Consider the following 22,026-nt stretch of genomic DNA (forward strand, 5'->3'; position numbering starts at 1 on the left):
TTTACAGTAGAGCATCGATTATCCGACTCAATTGGGGACTCAGGTTGGTCGGATAACTGAAAAAATCGGATAACCGAAAATAATGAAAAAAATACATTAGTATAGTATATTAGGATATCCCATGTAATTAACATATCGCTATTAATTAACCAACTTCACGTTGAATTTTCATCGATGTTTAGCCTAAAAATTTTTTAAAAATAATAATCGTCGCTATTGTATCGTTAAAAATTATTTTTAAATTATTTTATTGCTCACGAAACAAACAACCACTTATAATTAGAAAATTAAGTCTCGTTTAAATACTGGCCTCCCTTCAATGGTCAAGCTGTTGATGCCAGCTAAAACACGCAAAAATTTAACAAAAATAATATTAAAGTAGCCAAGACATAGCCAAATATTGTAGCGCCACATCACTAGCGGACATTTGAAATTTGCCGACTAGAACAGTCGGTTAACCGATGTGACGGTTAATCGAGGGTCGGATAATCGATGCTCTACTGTATTTGTAGAACAATTACACCACGGGTTACTGGTTGACATAGATATATCTTATTAGAAGAATTTAGAAATAAGATTACAGATAGTCCTCGGTTTACGCCGCAGTTTCGTTCCTACAAAAGCCGGCGCAAATCGAATCAGCATAAAACAAACCTGTATTTACAGTGAGGTATAGGATTAGGTTCTACATAAGTGAAAAATAAGCTAATAATTTTGTTTATTAATACAAAATACATATAAATTTTTAATTTTTAAAATGTATTTTATCATAAAATAAAGTAAAATGTTTTTATTTAAAAATTTTAGTTTCGAATTTCTTACATTTTTCGGAAAAAAGTATCCATCTTTAATTGTTTACATTTTTTATTTCTTTCATTAAGAATTTCGGAATATGGTCGAATATGATGCTCCTTTTTACATTTGCACTTCGCTCCCAACATTGTCTAACTCACAAACTTCATCCGTCAAACTTTCCTTAGTTGAAAGGATATGTTAACGCGACGTAGAGCTACAGACGAGCGAAGACACTGATTGGTCGACCACCGGTTGCCATAGCGCATATATAAGGTCAGTTTGAGTGGGAAAATTCAAGGTGGCTAAGGAGAGATAAATATCATCTGGCCAACGAGAAGTAGATTTGTTTCACTAATGATAATTTGTGATTGCCGGAAGTGCTATTGCGTCGTAAGGTGTTTTCCTGAATGAACTGATACGGGATACATTGATTGGTGCTATGGATTCGGATGCCATTTATTGGACAATTAAGTTTGATAACTTGACTCGTGGGTACCTAAACGTTTAGTATTTTAATATTAATTTAATGCAAATGTATACATACCCAATAATATTAAACAGAAAAAATAAATATATTTAATAAAAATCTTTGTTTTAACAAATGTACAACGTCTTGGCTCAGTAAATATGTCAACACTGAAATGAAAATCAGTCTAGCATAGGGAAAATCGGGGAATTACACCTTGAAACAGCGAATTGCACAGTGGCATTATTGTGAATCGGCGTAAATTGAACCGGCGTAAACTGAGGGCTACCAGTATTTGGAGATATTAGAAGAATAAAACAATTTTATTTTTTTAAATATTTTGCAGAATGCTTGTTTTTTTAAATTAATAGCAAATACGGAAGAAAATACAATAAATTTTCTCTTTAATTAATGAAATTTAAATGTTGTCATTGTATAACTAGCATTTCATTATGTAATTTTTTTTTTTTTATTTAATTTTAAGGAAAGCTTTTCAACAATTATTTTTGAAGCTGGTTGAAGATTCAAATGTTTATTTGACTCTCATGGAGCCTTTAGTCAAATGTTACACTAAACTTCATCTCAATCCTGAAATATGTCTTTGCAATATAGCTGAAATGATTTCCGATATTCAACAACCAATTATGGTGATTACTAAAGAGTGTTCCCCAAGAACTAAAAAAGACACTGAAATGAAGGTATTTCAAACTTTTTAAAAAAGAATTATTTAAATTTTGTAATGAAACATATTTCAAATATCTTTAGTTTTGATATAGTCATTACATTTATTTTTATTATAAAGTAATAAATTACAAACCTTTTTTTAATCCAGCGTATAATAATTTGGAAAAAGTAACACATGATTGTAGAATGGTCATTTGAAAATATAATGGTAATGTGCAATAGGCTAACCTCTTAAAGCCTTAATTACATGGCTTTGGAAATGTCTTCATTATGAACAATAACTCATCAGAACATGCACTACCCTTATTTTTTCAAATGATCATTCTAGAATTCCAACCTGAAAATGGCTGTTTAAAATAGCTGAAAATGTTGTTTTTTTTCTGAATAATTATATGCTGGATTAAGAAAAGATTTGTCGTTTATTTATTTCTGCTAAGTCCAGTTTGCTTCCTGTGATTTTGGACAGATTTATCTTTTATTATATGAAAGCTGTTGTTTATTTATAGTCAAATTAATTAAACCTAACTGTGAACTGATTTGGAGTATATGTTCAAGGCATTTATGACATAATTTAAATACAAATGATTGAATATGCTTCTATAATTTTTATAATTTGTCTATTAGTATTTTTCAAATATTATAACACAAACTTCTGTATTATTTACAGTCGACCCCCCTATAAGATCATAGATATGTTCCATTTTTTAGGAATCCGATTTCTTACGAGTCGTTCCAATCACAGCCTGACACGTGTGAAGTTTACGGACTACTGCTGTTTGAAAGGTTTTCTTCCATAAAATTAACCGATTCCTAGACTAATTCGACTCAACATTTCCAAAACACGTATATTTTTTTGGGAATAATTCGTATAAACTATGCTATAAACAAAAAATTGTAGGATTACTTACCGAGTGTGTACCCTTTGACTACGCTCGTTGCTAAAGCTTGGTTTCGTCGCGGAACAGCGCATCAAATTGCGGCCGCGATTTCTGATATTATTTTTCTGCGAAAACTTCGTTGACCTTTGGAGACATCATTAATATAAATAATTTTTATGGCCGTTAAATAAGAAATGTTTCTTTCACAAGAAATGTATAAAATTAGTGCTGTATTAGACTTATGGTACCTAATTTACATACTGTACAGACGATAGTAAACTCAATTTACCCGCCTAAACTCTCTGTGGCATGGCACTGGACAGCTGAAAGTAGTTCGGCTGCCTGATGACGTTTTACCGAATTATAGGAGTTTTTTTTACCATGTTTGTACAGATACCATCACAATTTTTTCACTGTCGTATAGGAATCCGAACTATAGGAACCCGTGTTATAGGGGGGCCGACTGTAGTTTCATTTAAAATGTTTGAGAAAACTGATTATTATGAACAACCAAGCTACGATGCTTTGCTTCCATCAAATTATGTGTGGAAAAGTGGAAAAGTGTTTACTTTTTTCACTTAGTGGCAGCACCATTTCCATAAAAACTTTGCTAGTGGAGCTGGACCTCTATCTCAATCCAAGTGCAAAAACAACTACATCACTTAACTGAAAATAATTATGGTGAGGAATTTTATGTTAATGGGTGTCTTGGCCTAAAGCATATTTACCAAAAAATAAATTTGTTTGATTTTAATCAGTTTAATATTTCAATAAAAGAAACTACTACAAAATTATTGTAATGAAATAAAAATATAAGATTATAATAATACTATATTATTTAACAATAAAAATGTATTAGAATTGAAAAATAATAGATAATTGTTTATATATATATAAAACTATTGAAGTCATATCTTAATCAAGTTTATAATATCCGTAACAAGCAAAGTGGTAATCTAATTTCATTTTATATCCATATGTGAAAGTAAAGTATGAATGAACTTAGAGTTTGTGAATACATTTGAGAGATATTTGCTCAAAGTATGAAAAGTATAAGTCAAAATTTATACTTGTTGTTTTAATAAACTTTTCACTTTATTTTTAAATCACACATCATATTATTTTACAAAATGCATTATTACAAAAAAATATATTATTATTTTTTAATAGATAGCAAAAATATCTGTTGAACTTAATTGTCTCAGGGATTGTTTGGAAGAAAATTTGAAAAATGCTGAGTATTCTGCTGCACAAAAAGTCAAAGATAAAATTACAGAATTAGAGGCTTTAAAAGAAGAATATGAATTGTTGATTCAGCCTAATATAGAAGAAGTGCGTAAAGAAAAGGTACAATTTTAAAAAGCTCTGATTACAGTTAATTTCTATTTAATTATAATTAAATTTTTGCATAATTTTCAATAACTTATAAAATAAAAATTTAAATTTCAAAATAATATATTTTATATATCTAGAATGATTCCCAAATACTTTTGAAGTGTATTACTATAATATGTGAAACTCTGAAACAGATTAATTTGAAAACAGTAACTCCTGTTCTACAATCAACTATGGAAACATTGGTAATTTCTATTTCTGTTTCCTTTATTAAAATTTTATTATTATTATTATTATTAGGTTGTTTAGTGGGTTATACTCAGTTGACACTGGTTGCTATGCCGGACCAGAGTCAAGGTATAGCAACCAAAACAAGACAAAAATTAAATAAGTGTGTAAGTATGTGTGTCTGTATTCAGGAATTTTCTAACAATATGACATGTATTCAATATAGTGGCCTTCTGATGTATGTAGCATACCCTTCAGCAAAGAAGGTTATGATACCATATTTTACATCGGAGCCATTACTAGACTCCTGTGTAAATGTGTCAGCAACTATAAATGGGAAATAAAAGGAAAGATGCATTGCAATTAGCAAAATTAACAGTTACTGAAGGTTTTTATACCTGATTGGAACAATGTGGAAATAATGCATACACTTTCCAATCCAATTTATTTTTGTTAAAAATTGTTTTAATTATATATAACAGATCTTGAAGCTTACCTTTAGCTCAAATTTCAGATGTTTGGAATTATTTATTTAAATTCTTTTCCTATGTATTTCTATGTTTAACACCAACCTTTATAGTACTAGTTATTAGATGTATTGATATATCTGTGTATAAATGCAATAGTTCTAATTTATCAAATTCTAAGTAAAAATAATAAGTTTGACATGGCCAATGATTATTTATTATATTAATTATCAAATTCTGTTTTTTAAATGTTATGATGATTCTTGAATGCACAATATACTTATTAAAAGTTTCATTTTGAATTTGTGTATTATTGATTGTGTGAAACTAATTTATCAAACTTGCATAGCCCTGAGTTTAGTACTAACATAGCCTAAATTAAAGATAAAATCATTTCAATATAATTTTGAGTATTATTTTAAAAATATTAAATAAGAATAAAGTTAATTTAGAATGAAATAATTTGGAAAATCTTGACATTATCGTTATTTATTTAAATTAAATATTGTCTTTTCAGTTATTACCTGGCATTCAAAATGAAGATCCTGCAATTAGAAAACAGGCAGTTATGGGATTAGGATTATGTTGTTTATTAAATTATGATATTGCATGTAAACATTTTTTCCTCTTTCTTCAGGTGAAAATTTTATTTAAGTAAATTCAGATTGTTATAAATGAATTTGGTTTTTTTTAATATTTTATGTTTCTATAGAGAATTTTAAGAAAATCAGTTCTAATATAATAATTGTAATATTTAAAATTTTAAACTTTTTAAGAATTATGAAATTTCAGAGATTGTTCTTGACAAGTTGACTTGCTTGTTCCAAAATGAAAAATCAAATCTTAAAAATGTTCAAGTTAATTAATATAAAATAATATTATATATAATAGTCTGATATATAAAGTAATAAGTCAAATTTCATATAGCATTACCAATGAATACATGTGCCAATATTTTAATAATCAGTTATTGAATATTATATTTTAAAAAAATCTCATTATTGATAATTCTGAAAAAAAAAAAAAAAAAAAAAATGTCNGAGTCACCAGGCTTTGAAATTGTAATTGACACTTTAGTCCATAATTTGAGATATAGAAGATTTGGGAGAAAATTATTTGAGATAAACGTGGAAAATATATTGAACTGAAAATGCAGGAAAAAAAATAAATTTTAAGATCAAGAGGTAAACATGTTTGAGATAGACAATTCAACTGTATATATATGGAGAATTAAGCCATCAGTCACCTAATTTTTAATCTGCTTACATTAGATAGGATGGTATTCTCCTTTTGCCTACTGCTCACCCTTTTTAGATTATGAACTTATGTATGTATGTATGTATGTATGCTTAAAAATCATTCATGCTAAGGGTCATTAATGTACACAAGTTTTTTGCCTTTTATACTATATTTTTGACTATTTAATTCAGTTTTTGATACTAAATGTCATTTAGTTGGTATTTAGATATAAATTCTTTTGTCTATAACAGCACAGCAATGGTGCTAAAATTTTTATTTTGGAAGGGTTGAGATGGGGTGACACATTTTATGGGACAGATATTATCTGCACATTTTATCAAACTAATTTTTAAAATTCAGCAATTGATTTTTAGTAAGACATGTAAGCAGAAAACAATGTTTAGTGAGAATATGTAATTATTTGGCAAACAATTAATTCATATTTAAAGAAATTCTTCCAATAATGGTCAGTTTAGACTTGAATAAATTATTTCAGGGTGGGTAAACAGGTGGGCTGATGCTCACATTGTCCATATGCATCAGTTAGATCCATGGATACAAGGACTAGATAACTATACAGGTAAATAGCAAATATCCTTTTAAAAAGTTATGATTAAATAATTTTTATTTTTAAATTTTATTTAATGTATAACGTTCTGAAAAATGTTACTACAAAAGTTGTGTGATTGAGTTCAAATTATGAAGAGTAAAGCTCAAACAAAAGCTTAAAGTCTGGGCTATAAGTTACTTGAGAGCCTGTTTTTGGTGGAACTACCCTGACAGCACCTTCATTTTACTTTAGATTACCCAGCCGGATGGCTGAGCTGTCAAGGTGGCAGCCTACCGCTCTGGGGGACTGGGATCAAATCCGGATGGGTTAAAGAATCCCCAGGAATTTTTCAGGGGATGGTCTGTTCAGATACGTCAGGCCCCGTCACTCAACACCCAGTCGCCTCATTGTGGGCCTGGCCAAACCTATAATGGGCCTGCTTTAAGAGGCCCTCTTAGTGCTCACAGGGTGGAAAGAGTAAAAAAAAAAACCCTAGATTACCCGAAATTGAGAAAACACTCTCTGAGCTCAAGCTCAACCATCATCAAGCTTATGCTCGAATAAAAAAAAATAAGATGAACAATTCTGACACAGATCCCTGTACTATTATCATGAAATAATAATCAGAACAATTATTAATTCATTGCTTTTAAAAATCTTAATAACTAAAATCTGCCACAAAGTGAGATGAGCTGATGGTTTTAAGCTAAAACTTTTTCCAGCGAAACTTCTGGCGCAATGATAATAGCATCAGAGCATCAGGTCACAGAGCAGTTTTACCCTAGATTTACCCTAAATATAAGATGACCTTAAACATTACCCTGAGATGTTGAAATTACCCTGGAAAATGGTAATTATCCTAGAAACAGTAGCACTGCTTGAAAGTATAACTGAAATTGAATTATGAGTTTACATTTTAGGATTTCTGTTTGACAGAAATAAGATTGAAAACAAGTGTGAAGATATTTTGACATTTTTGTTTCTGTTCAATTTTTCAGTTGAAATTTAAACCAATAACAAAGCATTTTGTAGGTGCTGTCAGCAAATTATAAATTGTTTTATTGTCCATTATCAACATTTTTAAAAATAGCTGCAAAATAACAATACTGAATTAAGAGATTTTTTGCAATTGACAAGAACATCAAAGAAACCAAAGCTTCCTCTGTTTTGCAATAAATAGTTAGTTCAGCAATTACTACAAAATATTTGCTATATTCTAGATAGTGTAGAATTTAGCTGAAACAGAAAATAAATTGAAACAAAATCACACAATTTTTCAGGTTTCTTTTATTTGTTTTTAATCACTAAGGAGTCTAAATTTTGTGATGTAAATTTTATTGCATTCTAAGAAATAATAAGCTTTTAATTGATGTGACATTTTAATTTTGTTTTTGAAACTTTTCACAAAAATAATGGAACTATAATGTGTGACCAGAAGGTTGGCACCTCTTTGATGCCTTGTCAGGACTGACACCACTGTGTCTCGGTTGACGTGGAAACCACAACAGTAAGTTTAGTTTGGGTTAAAAAGTAGATCACATGAGCAGCCACATGAGTAAGCAATTGGGTTCCAGATGGGAACAGAGAGACAGTCCGTCAGAAGTAAAGTACTCAGACAATAAAGTTAACAACTAAATAATCGTTTAATTTCAATGAAAAAGAGTACATGATACAATATACAAGATATATATCCTCATATATCTTGTATATTGTATCATGTTAATCTTGGTGAGGAAATATATCGAGTTAGCCTATCTATCTAGCAGTTGTGAGAGAGAGAGAGTTTACAATTGTTCGCGAGTCAGGAAATACCTTCATTGATGTGGTGATGTTTTTTGATTTGGATTTTGGGAGGACTTGGAGGTCTAGGATCTTGGGGTTGTCCGGATTTGGATTGTTTGGGACAGGTCTGGATCAAGTGTGTTCTGGATGAATCCAGGAAAGTTCTTCTTCTAGGCACAGTTGAGGGTAATGTGAAAATCTGATATAGTATGATTAGCACTGACACAGGAAAATTTGATGACTTTAATCCTAGAGGGACTGGCTATGACTGCAACTATTGAGGGACTGACGATGACTGCTTGACTGTTCATTTGGTATTATATTAAAATGATGAAATTGGGACAGCAGGTCAGAAGGTCACATGAAAGTGTCTTTATTGATGCTGAGAACTTAAGAGGATATACTCCCAGGTGTGAAAGTTGACAGATACTTGACAAAGTTGATGTTACAACATTAAATTGTTTGTTAAAGTCTGGATTCTCACAATTGTATCATGTACTGAGGTAAAATGGCTGTTGAGTTAGTCAAAGCTCAGTGAAGCAGGATTAAAATGGCAATAAAAATATCAATAAATAAAAATTGAAAAATTAGTTTTAGTGAACATTTTTTAAATAAAAGATGACTTAAAATATTAAAAATAGCAAGTTAAGTTGGGTGAAACAATGATAATTTACATGTCAAATGTGCAAGCAATTCCGATGCTAGGATGTCTCATGCCTGTATACAAGTCCTACTTTGCACCTTTTATGAATTAGTGTAAATAATATAGAAATTATTATGGAAATAATGAAATATCTTAAACAATTCAAAATAAGATTTATAACTAATACATAAATATCTAATTACTTTCTTTTTAGCTTAATTAATCAATGCACCTTTAACAGTGAGTAAAGTTCAAATAATGCTAACATTTTCAACTCAGTCAACAGATCATTTTCAGGTGCAGACAGTTGAATCTGAAGATGACTCATTAACAGCTCAAATACATTAGTGTTATTCACCTCTGTTAAAGGTACATGATTAATTCAGCCAAGTAACCACAGTGGCTAGTTCATTCTTACTATCTCTTTATACAAGTAATTAGATTATTATATTCTGTATTGTGAAAATTATTGTCATCGTTTATGGTGATTAAAGAGCTAACATTAAACTTTGTTGCAAGTTGGATAAAAATGGACTGAAACTTATGAAATGCTAAAACAAATACAATATCCTGTCACTTGGTTTAAAAATTTCACCAAGTAAGACTTAGTTTCAGAAAAATGATAGTAGCTTGTTGCTGCTGTATAGTAACCATTCTTATTCTGTAGTGATTATTAATGAATTTTTAGCAAACTGTGAGATTCTTGTTTTTAAAGTGATCAATATTAACTGTGATAATGTGATTTTTTATTAATTATGCTTAACATTTTAACAATATTATTTTGATACTGCAGTTGTGATTGATCTATAATCAGTTTGTTTTTTTATATGACTTTTAGATCATATCTTTTAATAAATATTAATTATTTATATATAATATATAGTTAAAAATGTTTTTCTGAAACAATATCTAAATCAGAAATTATTTCAGATAGCTCAAGTTGATCAAGAATCCATTCAAGTGACGGCATTCAAAGCTATATTTGATCTTCTTTTACTGTATGGATTAGATTCATTCCAGAAGGATTTTCACCCAGAAGATACTGATACTATTCCAGAAACACCTACAGATGAAGGTGATGAAATTACTACTGAAAATATATCTAAAGATCTTGTTTCCAATATTCTGGCTATTTTAAGTTCTCAACTGAATAGTGAGGTGATTATTTTAAAATACTTAATAATGTTTGAAAAAAGATAAATTAATTTTCTGAATTGTATGCAGTTGATGCTTGTTTAATGTATGGAATACTATTATATATGTTATAGGCCAAGTGACTAATAGGTGATTATTTATAATGCTCTCATATGGATTAATATTATGAGACGGCATTATTTGGAAATTAATAAAACTGCTTGATGGAGGAAAATTCAAATTATTTACATACCATGGATGATATTTTGAATTTGATAGTTTATTCCTTTCTTGGTCCAATACAGTATTAAACATATTTTCAACTAAAATAGCATATCCATAATTCCAGTCATCTGAAAGGTCAAATAAAACATGTGAAATTCCAAATCTAGCTAATAACAAACTAAATTTGTTAAACCAATTATTATGATAATTCCTTTTTTACCTTATATATTCTTTTGAGCTTATGCATAGTAGAATTAATCGGGATGTTATTACTACAAGTAATTCTTTTATAAAATTTTATGATCCTTATCATCAAGAAAGGCTCTAGCATTAGTCTATTTGTGTCATGACACACAGCATAACCAGGAACTTCTTTCTCCAGACAATATAATTTCCTTTGTAAATTAACTGAATTTTCTCAAGGTGGATTAACCAATCAATTCCCCACATTGGAAGAGCATAACATATTGAGGTTAATACAATTGAGGAAAACAACTGAAATTGATTTTTTACTGAGTTGATTTTCATTATTGACTGTAAATAGATTAAATTATTTATTATTTTGACAGTTATATTTTTAACATGTTGAAAATGGTTTTTAAATGATAAAGTAGCAGTAAACCGTATTCCCAAATAAAATATTTCATCAACAACCAGTAACTTATTATTTTAAATTAATATGCCTCAATGTCCTTGATTTATTATAATATAAATTTTTTCGTCTACTAGTACGTATTTTCTATTATCAGGACTTATTAGACTGGCTTTACAGATACAGCAACAAAGTTTCACAGATCAGAAATTTGTTTTGTTTAATATACCTGGACACATACATAATATTGGGTTTCAGACTCTTTCGTCCCTGCTCAGCAGGTATTTATGTTGTACTGTACATTCTATATAATTAAAAACAATAAGATAATTTTTAAAAAAACACAGCTTTTTACATTTCCCAACAACCATTGTTATTTATTTACCAACATTAATATAAAATTCTTACAATTTCCAAACTTTTTCCCTTCGTTCTCAGTTCCTCCAAACATTCAATTTTAAACATTAATAGCAGTAATACTGTAAATCTAAACCTGTTTTAGGACAAATTATTATATCAAAGTTTAACATTATCTCTGTTTTTTTACTTTATACACTAATTTCAGAACTTACATCTCTTCCTGTTCACTTTGACTTACTCTTTGTCTCCACTTCTTTCGATGTTCTCTTTATACCTTAAACACGCCCCCTTCCTCTATGATTCTTCGCCATGATTGGTGTATTTCTCTTCCAGTATTATTATTCATTCTGTTATTTTGTCTAATTATATTAATATGTTCATAAAGTTGTACTTTTATAATTATTCTTTTCTTTTTTCCTTATTTTTACTGATTTTAGTACTATTTCACAGCCTGTAGAATTACAGGGCTCTGCTACCACTGGATTTGCATAATTTACCAATTGCTTGAATGTGAATCTGTGAAACTTTGTTGCAGTATCTGTAAAGCCAGTCTAACAAGTCCTGATAATAGAAAATATGTACTAGTAGATGAAAAAATTTATATTATAACTTATTATTATTTTGTTTATAAAAGTCATGGTCTTGTTTAGCCAGTCTACCACCCATTTGAAATATTAAAATTTGCATTTTTGTGGAATTAATTTTCATTTTTAATTGAGAAAAATAACTTTGTATCTGATTTAGCTTTCTTTGTAAGCCAATTTTAGTCAGAGAAACCAATTTTAGTGGTTTCAAAATTGATCTCTTTCTCTTCTTCACAAACTCTCTCCCTTTTCTCCAAACCAGAGAAAGTTTTATTTGGCATACAAAGCATTGTATCTATATTAGCCTACTTATTCACTTTAACTGTAGTGCTACTTCTTGTTAAAGATAGCCATTCTCTTTTCAATGGAGAAAGAGAGAGGACCCATATTTTGTTCTACAGCAGCTATTATTAGAAGAAATAAAGTATTATCATTAGAAATACCTGTATTTGCCACCTTATTATCTTAAATTTAGCACTTAATTTAAATCAGAAAGGTACAGTTCACTTTATTCACACCAACATCATTGGCCATCAGAAGCACCCCTCAATATAGATCTATTAATTATATAAAACTTTGTTAATCAACAGACTCTATAAAATAATTAGAATCATTATTAAAATACATTTATTTTGACAAATATTTTACACACAGTTTTCAAAAAAATAATTTGTGGAAATTTTACTTACAAACTGGAATATTTTTAAACAAAAGTAGCATTAATTAATGTTAACAAAAAGTATTATTAACAAAGTTATATAATTCAATCATAAAAATCAATGTAATGGAAACTTCTAGAATGTCACATTTTTGGTATATGGTATACAAAAAATTAAATATTATCATCACCACTCTGCCAGACAGATAATAGCAGTATTCATATTGACCTGTCAGTGTGATAAATTATGATAAAGAATGTGAAGTTTTTTGCAGTGTGATTTTGTTTGTCATTATTCATAATGGCTGGGTATTATAAATAAATCTTCTTCTTCTTCATCTGGCGTAATGGGCCTTGGAGGTCCTTAGCTGCAGTCACAATCTTTCTCCATCTTCTTTGGTCTATAGCCTGCCTCTGCCAATCTTTGATTCTGAGGTCTTGAAGATTTTCAGTGACTCCCCATCTATCCATCTTTTTCTGGGACGGCCTCTTGGCCTCTTCCCTTTCCCCTCATGGTGAAGCCCTCATGAAGCTGTTGCCATTTTAGGAAGCCTTATGACATGGCCTAGCCACTGTAATCTTCTGGCTTTAATCACCTGTGTAATCATGGGCTTGCCACAGGTTGTCTTCAGTTCCTGGTTTGTTCTTTTTCTCCATATTGGTTCTCCATTGACCATGATACCATTTTCATCGTAGTCTTCCACGGGTCCGAAGATTTTCCTTAGTATTTTGTTTTCGAATCTCTGTAGTTGTTGTTTCTCCTGCTTTGTCATTGGCCATGTTTCATATCCATATGGAATCGCAGGTCTAATCAGTGACTCATATACAGTTAGCTTTGTCCTTTTACTAAGGAGTCTGCTTTTTAGTATGTTTGTAAGCCTGAAGTAGATTTTGTTTCCCTGTAGTAAGCAAGTCCCTATCTCCTTCTTGATGTCATTGTTTCTGTTTGTCAGTCCCTAAGTACATGAAGGATTACGTAGTGCTGAATGTCATATTGTCTACAGTTAGATGTTCTTTGTAGGATTCTTCCTTTTTAGAAATAACCGTGTATTTAGTCTTTTCTTCATTGATGATCAGACTCATGCTCTTGGCAGCTGTTGCTAATTTTGATGTTAATCTTGTCACTTCCCCTTGAGCTGCTCCAATTATGACAATGTCATCCTCATATGCTAGTAGTGACAATTTGTCTCTTGAGTCATTTTCCCTTTTATTGTCTATCTCCTGGGCCATTCTGACAACTTTTTCTAGAGCAATGTTAAAGAGAAGAGGAGACAGAGCATTTCACTGTTTTAGTTCTGTTTTGCTCTGAAAGCTGTCCAACCTTGTGACCCTAGTTTTTACTGTATATCACACCTCATTCATGCAAATTTCTGCAATTCTGGAGAGTTTGTCTGGTATCTCAAACTCCTTTATGGCCTTCCACACTGATTGCCTGTGAATGCTGTCATATGCCTTTTGAAAATCAATGAACAACAGGTGTGTGTCGACATTGTGTTCCCAGTTCTTCTCAAGAACCTGTCTTAACGCAAAGATTTGATTGGTTGTGGCTCTGTTTTTTCAGAAGCCAGTTTGATATTCACCCACAATTCCCTCCATGTGTGGAGTCAGTCTCTTCATAACTAGAGATGACAGGATCTTGTATGTCACCTGGAATAGGGAGATCTCCCTGTAATTTTACACTCCATTTTATTTTATTTCTTATGGATGGGGATTATGCCTGCTTCCTTCCATTCCATTGGCATTCTTTCCTTTCTCCAGATCTGCAGAATCAGATTATGGATTGTCTTAGCAAGCTGCTGTCCATCATATTTGATCAGCTCTTGTTTGATATTATCAGTCCCTGCAGCTTTGTGATTATGTAGGTTTTGTATGATGACCTGAACTTCACTCTGAGTAGGTTCTTTACCTTCTGGTTGAACAGTGTGTTTTGGGAGGAATGTGGCTAGAGTCATGGGGTCTGGACAGTTCAGAAGATCCTGGAAATATTCTTTCCATCTTTTGGAAACTTTCTGTTTGTTGGCTAACAGCCTCCCACATGCATCCTTGATGACCAGGGGTTTTGGTCAATATGTGTTATATAGAGTCTTAATAATGAGGTTGAGGCCAAAGTTTTAAACATGAAAATGTGTATGTTGGACATTCAGTGCCACTTTCCTGTAAGCCTAGAAGTTTGACAATAGTGTTTGGAATGTCAAGCATGATTCCACTGACTATCCAAACATCATTGTCAAACTTCTAGGCTTACAGGAAAGCAGCACTTGAACATCTGATGTACACGTTTTTGCGTTTAAAACTTCAACCTTGCTAATGTCTGAAGAAATCTCTCACTTTCTGCTTCTTCAATCAAATCTGTGAGAAATTTCCTTTACTGCTGTCTACTAGTCGTCTTAGAATGTTTTTCTGCCTCATCATATTGGTTTTTGATGTGTAGGTCTTCTGGGTTGTCCAGCCAATTCATTGTTGCTTTCTTTTTTTGATTTACCACTTCTTCACATATGCTGTTAAACTATGGTTTTCTTGGTCTGTATTCTCTAGGTAAGGTTTTTATGGCTATTTCTAAGATGGATGTGCACATTGCTTTCCAGGCTTGGTCCATTTCCACCTCTTTCATTGTATTCAATTCTAGAGCCTTTCCTATTTCTTCCAGTATTGTCGCCTGGTGTCATTAGCTTTGAGTTTATGTACTGTACATTGTATGAAAAACGATGGTTTTGCTTGTCCTTTGTCATTACCTGGAGTGTCACTTTCATGCTGGCTCTCAGCAGGAAGTTATCTATTCCTGCTTCTGCTCCTCTGAGTGAGACTATGTATGTTTTTTATGCTATTATGATATCTCCGGTTAATGAGTACATGATCTATTTGGTTCCTAGTTTTGCCATCTGGGGATATCCATGCTTGTTTGTGAATGTTTCTCTAGGGAAATTAGTACTATGGATTATCAGATCTCTAGCGCTGGCTAAGTTGATAAGTCGCTCTCCATTATCATTGATTGTCTCATGCAGGCTCTCCTTTTCTATGGTGGGTTGGAAGCACTGTTCTTTGCTTATTTTATAATTAAGGTCCCCAAGAAGCATCACTATGTCTTGCATTGGAACACCTGTCATTGTGTTGTTCTGCTCCTCAAAGAATTCATCTTTGTTTCCTCTATTTCACTGACTTCTGTAGGACCAGTGTGATATTGAACCATTGGCCTCTCATTTTGAGTTTGGAAATCCTTGTAAAAATACATTCAAGTGCCAAGATCGAATCCCATATATGCTTAGGTACGATGAAACCAGTACTTAGTTCATGTCTAGTACTTCCTCCATGTATGATTATTATGTTCTCTGATGTGATTATGTCGTTTCTACCCACTGTGTTTCTTGGATGGCTGTGATATCCATCTTATATCTTTGTAGTTCTCCTATTACCTCCTTAAGTGTTCCTGCTCTATAAAGGCTTCTTACATTCCAAGTTCTTATGTTCAGTCTGTTTTTCCAGTTCCATTGTCGATTTCCTTTAAAGGCTGTCCAGTTGTTTTCTTGTGACTGTTTCGTAACCATTCTATTTTTTATATGGTGGGGTTGTTAGCCCCACACATAACCCCCAACCTGGAGGACCTATGTTATAATATTTATTGAAATTTCTTTATATTTATAACTTTTTTGTCAAATCTTACATTTTAATTAATATGGGCATTATAAATAATGCCCATATTAATTAGTTGGTCTATAACATATATATATATAAAGTACAAAAAATACAAAGTAGAATTACATTAATTAAAATACATTTTCCCTCATATATTTTTTCTTATAGTTTAAAAAATACACTTAAATACTGTTTTAAAAACTATATTTTATGTACAGTAATACCTTGATTTTTGTTGACTTTGGTTATTGTCTGTTTCGGATTTCGCAGATTTTTTTTGCAAAAACTTTGTCTCAGTTTTCGTCAGTTGCCTTGGATGTCATCAACGTGCTCACATGATCTTGCTATTAATTTTGTGAAATCACATGTGTTCCTGCTCAGTGAGGCATTGTTTCTCGTTGTGTGAGCATTATCCCCCACATCTAGCCAAACAATGGGTGTATTCAAAATAGCATACAGCCAGCACCTCTCAGCACCTTAGTTTGCAATCTAAGATAACTTCCAGTTTCTGTCAGTGTACTTCTAGCAAACTGCAAGCTTCTTTTTCAGTGCTCAATACACCAGCAAACAAGATGGCAGCTGCCGCAAGGCTCGTAAGAGCTCTATTTTGCATTGACAATTTTGTACTTCTAGCAAACTGCAAGCTTCTTTTTCAGTGCTCAATACACTAGCANAAACTCCTATTAAAATTGAAAAAATCTTTATCCCTATTTCTGTTTTCGAAATATTCATTTTTAATTAAGCTATTCTCTTTAAATAAGTTCAAAAATAAATTTAACGTAACGTGGAAGTTCACATCATTCGCCATTTTTATTGTTTTTCTCTCCCGAAATTCCCGGCAGTCAGCGTGTGTGTTCTCTAGAACAGTGTTCCGCAACCGTGTGCTGTCACAAAGGTGAAGGTGTGACGTAAACTTTTACATATTCTATTAATTTCAAGTTTTATTTATAAATTTTTATCATAGTTGATGTGTCTTTTATGCTTGCATTTCATTCTCTGCCGCAGCACTGATGAAATAAGACGATGTTTGTTTATTCTTTATTACAAGCCGCACATTTTTTATGTATTCGAAGAAATTAAATGTAAAATAAATTTACTCACAGGTGTTGGTCTGTTTAGTAATAATAATAATAATAGGTTAGTGGCATTATGTAATTCTATTAATAGTATCATATCACATGTTTTTGAGGAAAATATTTTGGTGAGCCACAAGAGAAAAAAGGTTGCGGAACACTGCTCTAGAAAATGCCAGTGGTTGCGTCACTTCCAGCAGCATCTCACTGGATTGATGCTGAGATTTTAAATAGCCCAATTCCATTGCTTTCCTTTCCTTTTAGCTCCATCTTGGGAAATGCCATGTTAAATGTTCATTTATTCTTTACATCAGTCTTTTATATTTATTTTATATTAATTTCTTATTGTTTTTAGTATTAAACACTAAATTTATTCTCTATAAAATGTGTTTTGGTATGTATTTTGGAGTGTCTAGAACAAATTAATTGGATTTACATTGATTCATTTGGAAATAATTGCCTCAGATTTTGTCGATTGTTTTCAGATGGATTAGCAACAAAAACCAAAATATCACTATATTATTAAAATAATATTTTATGTATTTTGATTTTGTATTATGTATGATTTTATGTATTTTGATGTATTTTATGTATTTTGATAGCTTTGTTGATTTTAATGTTTTAATTTCTTTGTTTATTTTATATCACCATTAACAAAATGCTTTACTTGAGATAGTCCTATTTAAGTTCATATATGATCTATATAATTTTGGATAATAATCTTTCTTCAATAAGAAAATTTATTCATTTACAAAATAAAAATTACAGATTTAAATTCCAGAAGAAAATGAGAATAAATTTAATCACACTAAGAGTAATTCCTAATAATAACTTTAGATGCTAAAGGAACCCAATAGAATTTTACAGTTTATTTAGTTATATTAAAATTTAGTCTAGTCTTAATATTAAAATTGCAGTTTTTTGCATATTTTTTGAATTAAATGGAAATATCACTGTTTTATTGGGCATTTTGTAAAAAGTATTAGCACCATAGTGTATTTTTTCTGACCAGAATAGAAAAAGTTTGTGTTTATCATATTTTTAGATAATTGTTACATTAGAAAATAATAAGTTACTCAATATGAATAAATGTGTTAAAATTTTACATAAATATGAATATTCGTTAAACAGACACATTAAGCAAACAAAAAATATTAAAATTAAGCACTAAATTTAATAAAATTTTGTTTTATTAGTTTGAGCAAGTTCGGACAGTAATGGCAGAAGGTATTGGAAAGCTATTGTTTCAAGGGCGTGTGACTTCTTCTAATTTTTTAACACAGTTAATCTTACTTTGGTATAATCCAGTAACAGAAGATGATTGTTATTTACGACATTTCCTTGGAGTTTTTCTTCCTGCATTTGCTTCTTCTAAAAGGTAAATATTGTAAAATGAATTTAAAATGAAAACTTTTTGAGTTTAAATAGTATCGATTTTAGATGTAATCAAGAGTTTTTAGATTGTTTTTAGATCTGAGTTGTTTTTAGATGTAATCAAGATCAGTTTGAAGAAGCTTTCTTACCTACTCTTAATGCTCTGTTTGATGCTCCATATTCCAGTCCATTAGCTCAAATAGATCAAACTAATGTTGCCAAATTTATGTTAGAATTAACTAATCCTTATTTAATTCCAAATGAAAAACAAGTAAGAAGATTCAATATTCATTTAACTGTTTGTTATACCAAATAATAATTTCAAATTTTTTATACAGGATATTACTATTCATGATCATTTGTCTATTGGAATTTGTAATGAAATTTTGAAAAATCCTCATTCTGGAAAAGCTCAACTTTTTGCAAAAATTTTAAACTACTTAAAGCTCTCATCTAGTGCTTTAAGTATACTTAATGACTTGGATGTTCTCTGTGAAGATATTCTAAAGGTTTTTTTTTCCATGTTTTTACAAATATTTTGATAATTTAATAACATTAATGGCATTCACTTAAAATTATATAAAATAATAATTTCATTTAAGCTAATTTAAAATTTTCAGTTAATTTAAAACAATTTATATAAAAGATTAAAAAATAAGAATCTTTGTCTAGAAATAAAAAATCTGCAATTTATTAAATACTTTTGAGTAAAGATAATTTCAAGGAAAAAAACTATACTACAGAAATTTTGAAGATTGACATTTTGGAATTGTGCAATAATAATTTTTTATAAAACTAAATATTTTTGAAAATACTTAATGAATTGAAGGTTCTTGATTTATAGAAACATTTTTGTTTATTAGATATGAATTTCATTCAGGCTGGTAAGAGTTTGTGATGCAATGTGTGGTCAGGCAGTGTTGCTTTAACATTGTTTTGGGTGCAGCAGCACCAGCAGCTGAACCACAGGTTCCACAATTTGTATGACATACTGGCCCACTGTCAGAACCAGAAATGGACACCAGGGCTGTCTGCATATCAAACATTATTCCTTCCCAAACCATGATGTTTGGCAAAAAGGGTTCCCCAGGATACTTCTACATCCATCTACAGCAATTATTCCACCACAGAAGAGAAAAATTCATCCATAACAATACCCAATTTTATTCAGTGCTCCAGTTGTAATAACAACACCATGCCAGGCATGTAGCTATGTGTCGAGCAGATACCCCTCAACAGGTATTCCCCAATGATGGCACTTCCATTATTGGTTGCTATGCATGCAGCTCAACTTTATGCAACTTTTTAATTTCCGTCAGATGAATAATTATTTTTGTACAAATTAAAGACAAAGTCACTCTAAAAATTATTTTCGTCTGAAAATAATTTTTAGAGTGACTTTATCTTTAGTTTATGCAATTTATTGAGAATGGTTTGGTTTACACAGATGCACCCATTGATAGTGACAGATGGCTTTGCATATCATGTGCCCTGGCAAATAAGTTCCGAAGAGTGAACTGGCAGATTCATCCATCAGCAGATTCTCCTGTTGGGTCCTGATGCAAAGACTGGCAGATTTGCTGAATGGCAAATCTGCCAGTCTGTGCACTCTGTCTTGCACCAGTGTGATCCACTCCCTCTTTGACATGTTTGCAGATGTTCCCGCATCCATCATGTCACACATTGCTGGATGGTACTCACATCATGCCCAACATGCATGGCAACTGCACACATCAACAAACCAAGGTCATACAGCTCTAGGAGACAGTCTTGTTCCCTAGCCATTAACTGGTGGTATTCAGCTTGCTATTATCTCCAAGGCATTTTCTACACTTCTTCAAAAGTTTGGCTGCAATGAATCATTGTTAATAGCATTTATGGCCCAAGCTGGTCTTTATAGCTTAAAACTGGGTACCACATGGCCTGATCCATATGCAAACTTAATCATTTACACATCCATCTCTGTCACTTTTGTTGGTACTGCAATTTGCATATGGCTGCATTCATTTCTTCACTGTGTTCAATTTCACTTTTGAGAAGTGTATATTAAAATAAATAATTTTTCTTTATCCAAAAACTAAAATATAATTTTATAATACATTTGAAAATTATATTATTATAAGTACAAATAGTTAGATATCATAAAAAGTTTATGGACTTTTAAAAAAATCATTTTATTATTTTCCTTTTTTTTATATTAATCTAGATCCATCCTGCTGTATATGGAGTAAAGTCAGTAGAAAAATTTCATCAAACTGTTAAATCATATTTACTTATGCAGAACAAATCCAATCAATCAATGGAATATAACAAGTATGATGATAAAGAAAGCATAATTTCCTGCAAATCTTCTCAGCCATTGAGTCCTATTCCTATTTCAGAAATAAGAAATGGAAGAGAATTAGATATAATTTCAGTGTCATCTTCACCACAATCTAATATTACCTCTGTCACCACCACCATCACCACCACCAGCACTGATCAGGTAGTAAGTTTAATTACAGTCATAATTTTGAAAATGGATTAATTTATTCTAATTATGTGGATTAAAAATGGATATTAAAAATGGTTTAGAATTTTATTTTTCTGAATAATTCTTATAAAGTAACTGCATTTTGTGATTTCATCTTAACAAATAGCAATTTTAGATTAAAGTTCTGTTTGATATATTCAATTGTTTTATTGTCTCCACTCAATATTCACTATAAAAAGCTTTTGTTTGCTTTTGCTGTAAATTTTCTGGGGGAAAAGAGTAGATCAGATATCTAACATTTTAAATCTATAGTAGAGCACTGACTGTCCAAAAATTAATTTTCTGAAAAATTGATCAAAATTATCTTCAAAGCATACTAATTCCAGAAATTATGAAGTTTTTATATAATAATGATTATTGGTGATGATCTATTCTATTTTATTCTATGTCTATTGGCCTACTATTGACCTATCTTGCTATCAATACTAGTACAGTGGGTGATCGGTTAACGAACATAATCTGTTCCAAGACTTTGTTCATTACCCGAATTGTTTATTAACTGATTATCAATTTACCATATATTTTTATGGGAATTTGATTAATTTGTTCTGGAGACTCCAAAATGTAAAAAAATATATACTTTCTTACTATGTTTATTTATATGTAATAATAAAAATGCATGTATACACAGTCTTGCATTTTTATTAGTCATGTTTTTTCCGTTTGTGGAAGTTAAAGAATCTGGCTAATGCCAATTGCTTTTCTCTTCTTCAGGATTTTTCAGAAGTAATTAATAGCATTGTTGTTGTAGAGATCCCCAAGCCTATTAACCAAACCAAGTTGACGTTGGTGTGGT

At 30.9% G+C, this 22,026-nt stretch overlaps 1 protein-coding gene across 3 annotated transcripts in view; it reads left to right on the top strand.

Moving 5' to 3' along the window:
- Positions 1-22,026, top strand: part of LOC111632198 (condensin complex subunit 3-like) — a 73,020-nt gene that overhangs the window by 32,772 nt on the left and 18,222 nt on the right. For 2 of the 3 annotated variants that reach the window (XM_023376574.1, XM_023376573.1), the window contains exons 9-17: positions 1,746-1,959; positions 3,994-4,170; positions 4,296-4,403; positions 5,371-5,490; positions 9,998-10,225; positions 18,520-18,701; positions 18,812-18,968; positions 19,036-19,206; positions 20,904-21,185. In XM_023376574.1, the coding sequence (XP_023232342.1) occupies positions 1,746-1,959; positions 3,994-4,170; positions 4,296-4,403; positions 5,371-5,490; positions 9,998-10,225; positions 18,520-18,701; positions 18,812-18,968; positions 19,036-19,206; positions 20,904-21,185 (1,639 nt within the window). The remainder of the gene's footprint in view (positions 1-1,745; positions 1,960-3,993; positions 4,171-4,295; positions 4,404-5,370; positions 5,491-9,997; positions 10,226-18,519; positions 18,702-18,811; positions 18,969-19,035; positions 19,207-20,903; positions 21,186-22,026) is intronic. The other variant, XM_023376575.1, reaches the window with a different exon arrangement.

The sequence above is a fragment of the Centruroides sculpturatus genome, unplaced genomic scaffold, assembly GCF_000671375.1.
Source record: "Centruroides sculpturatus isolate CEXI.00-Female unplaced genomic scaffold, Cexi_2.0 scaffold631, whole genome shotgun sequence".
Lineage (NCBI taxonomy): Eukaryota > Metazoa > Arthropoda > Arachnida > Scorpiones > Buthidae > Centruroides > Centruroides sculpturatus.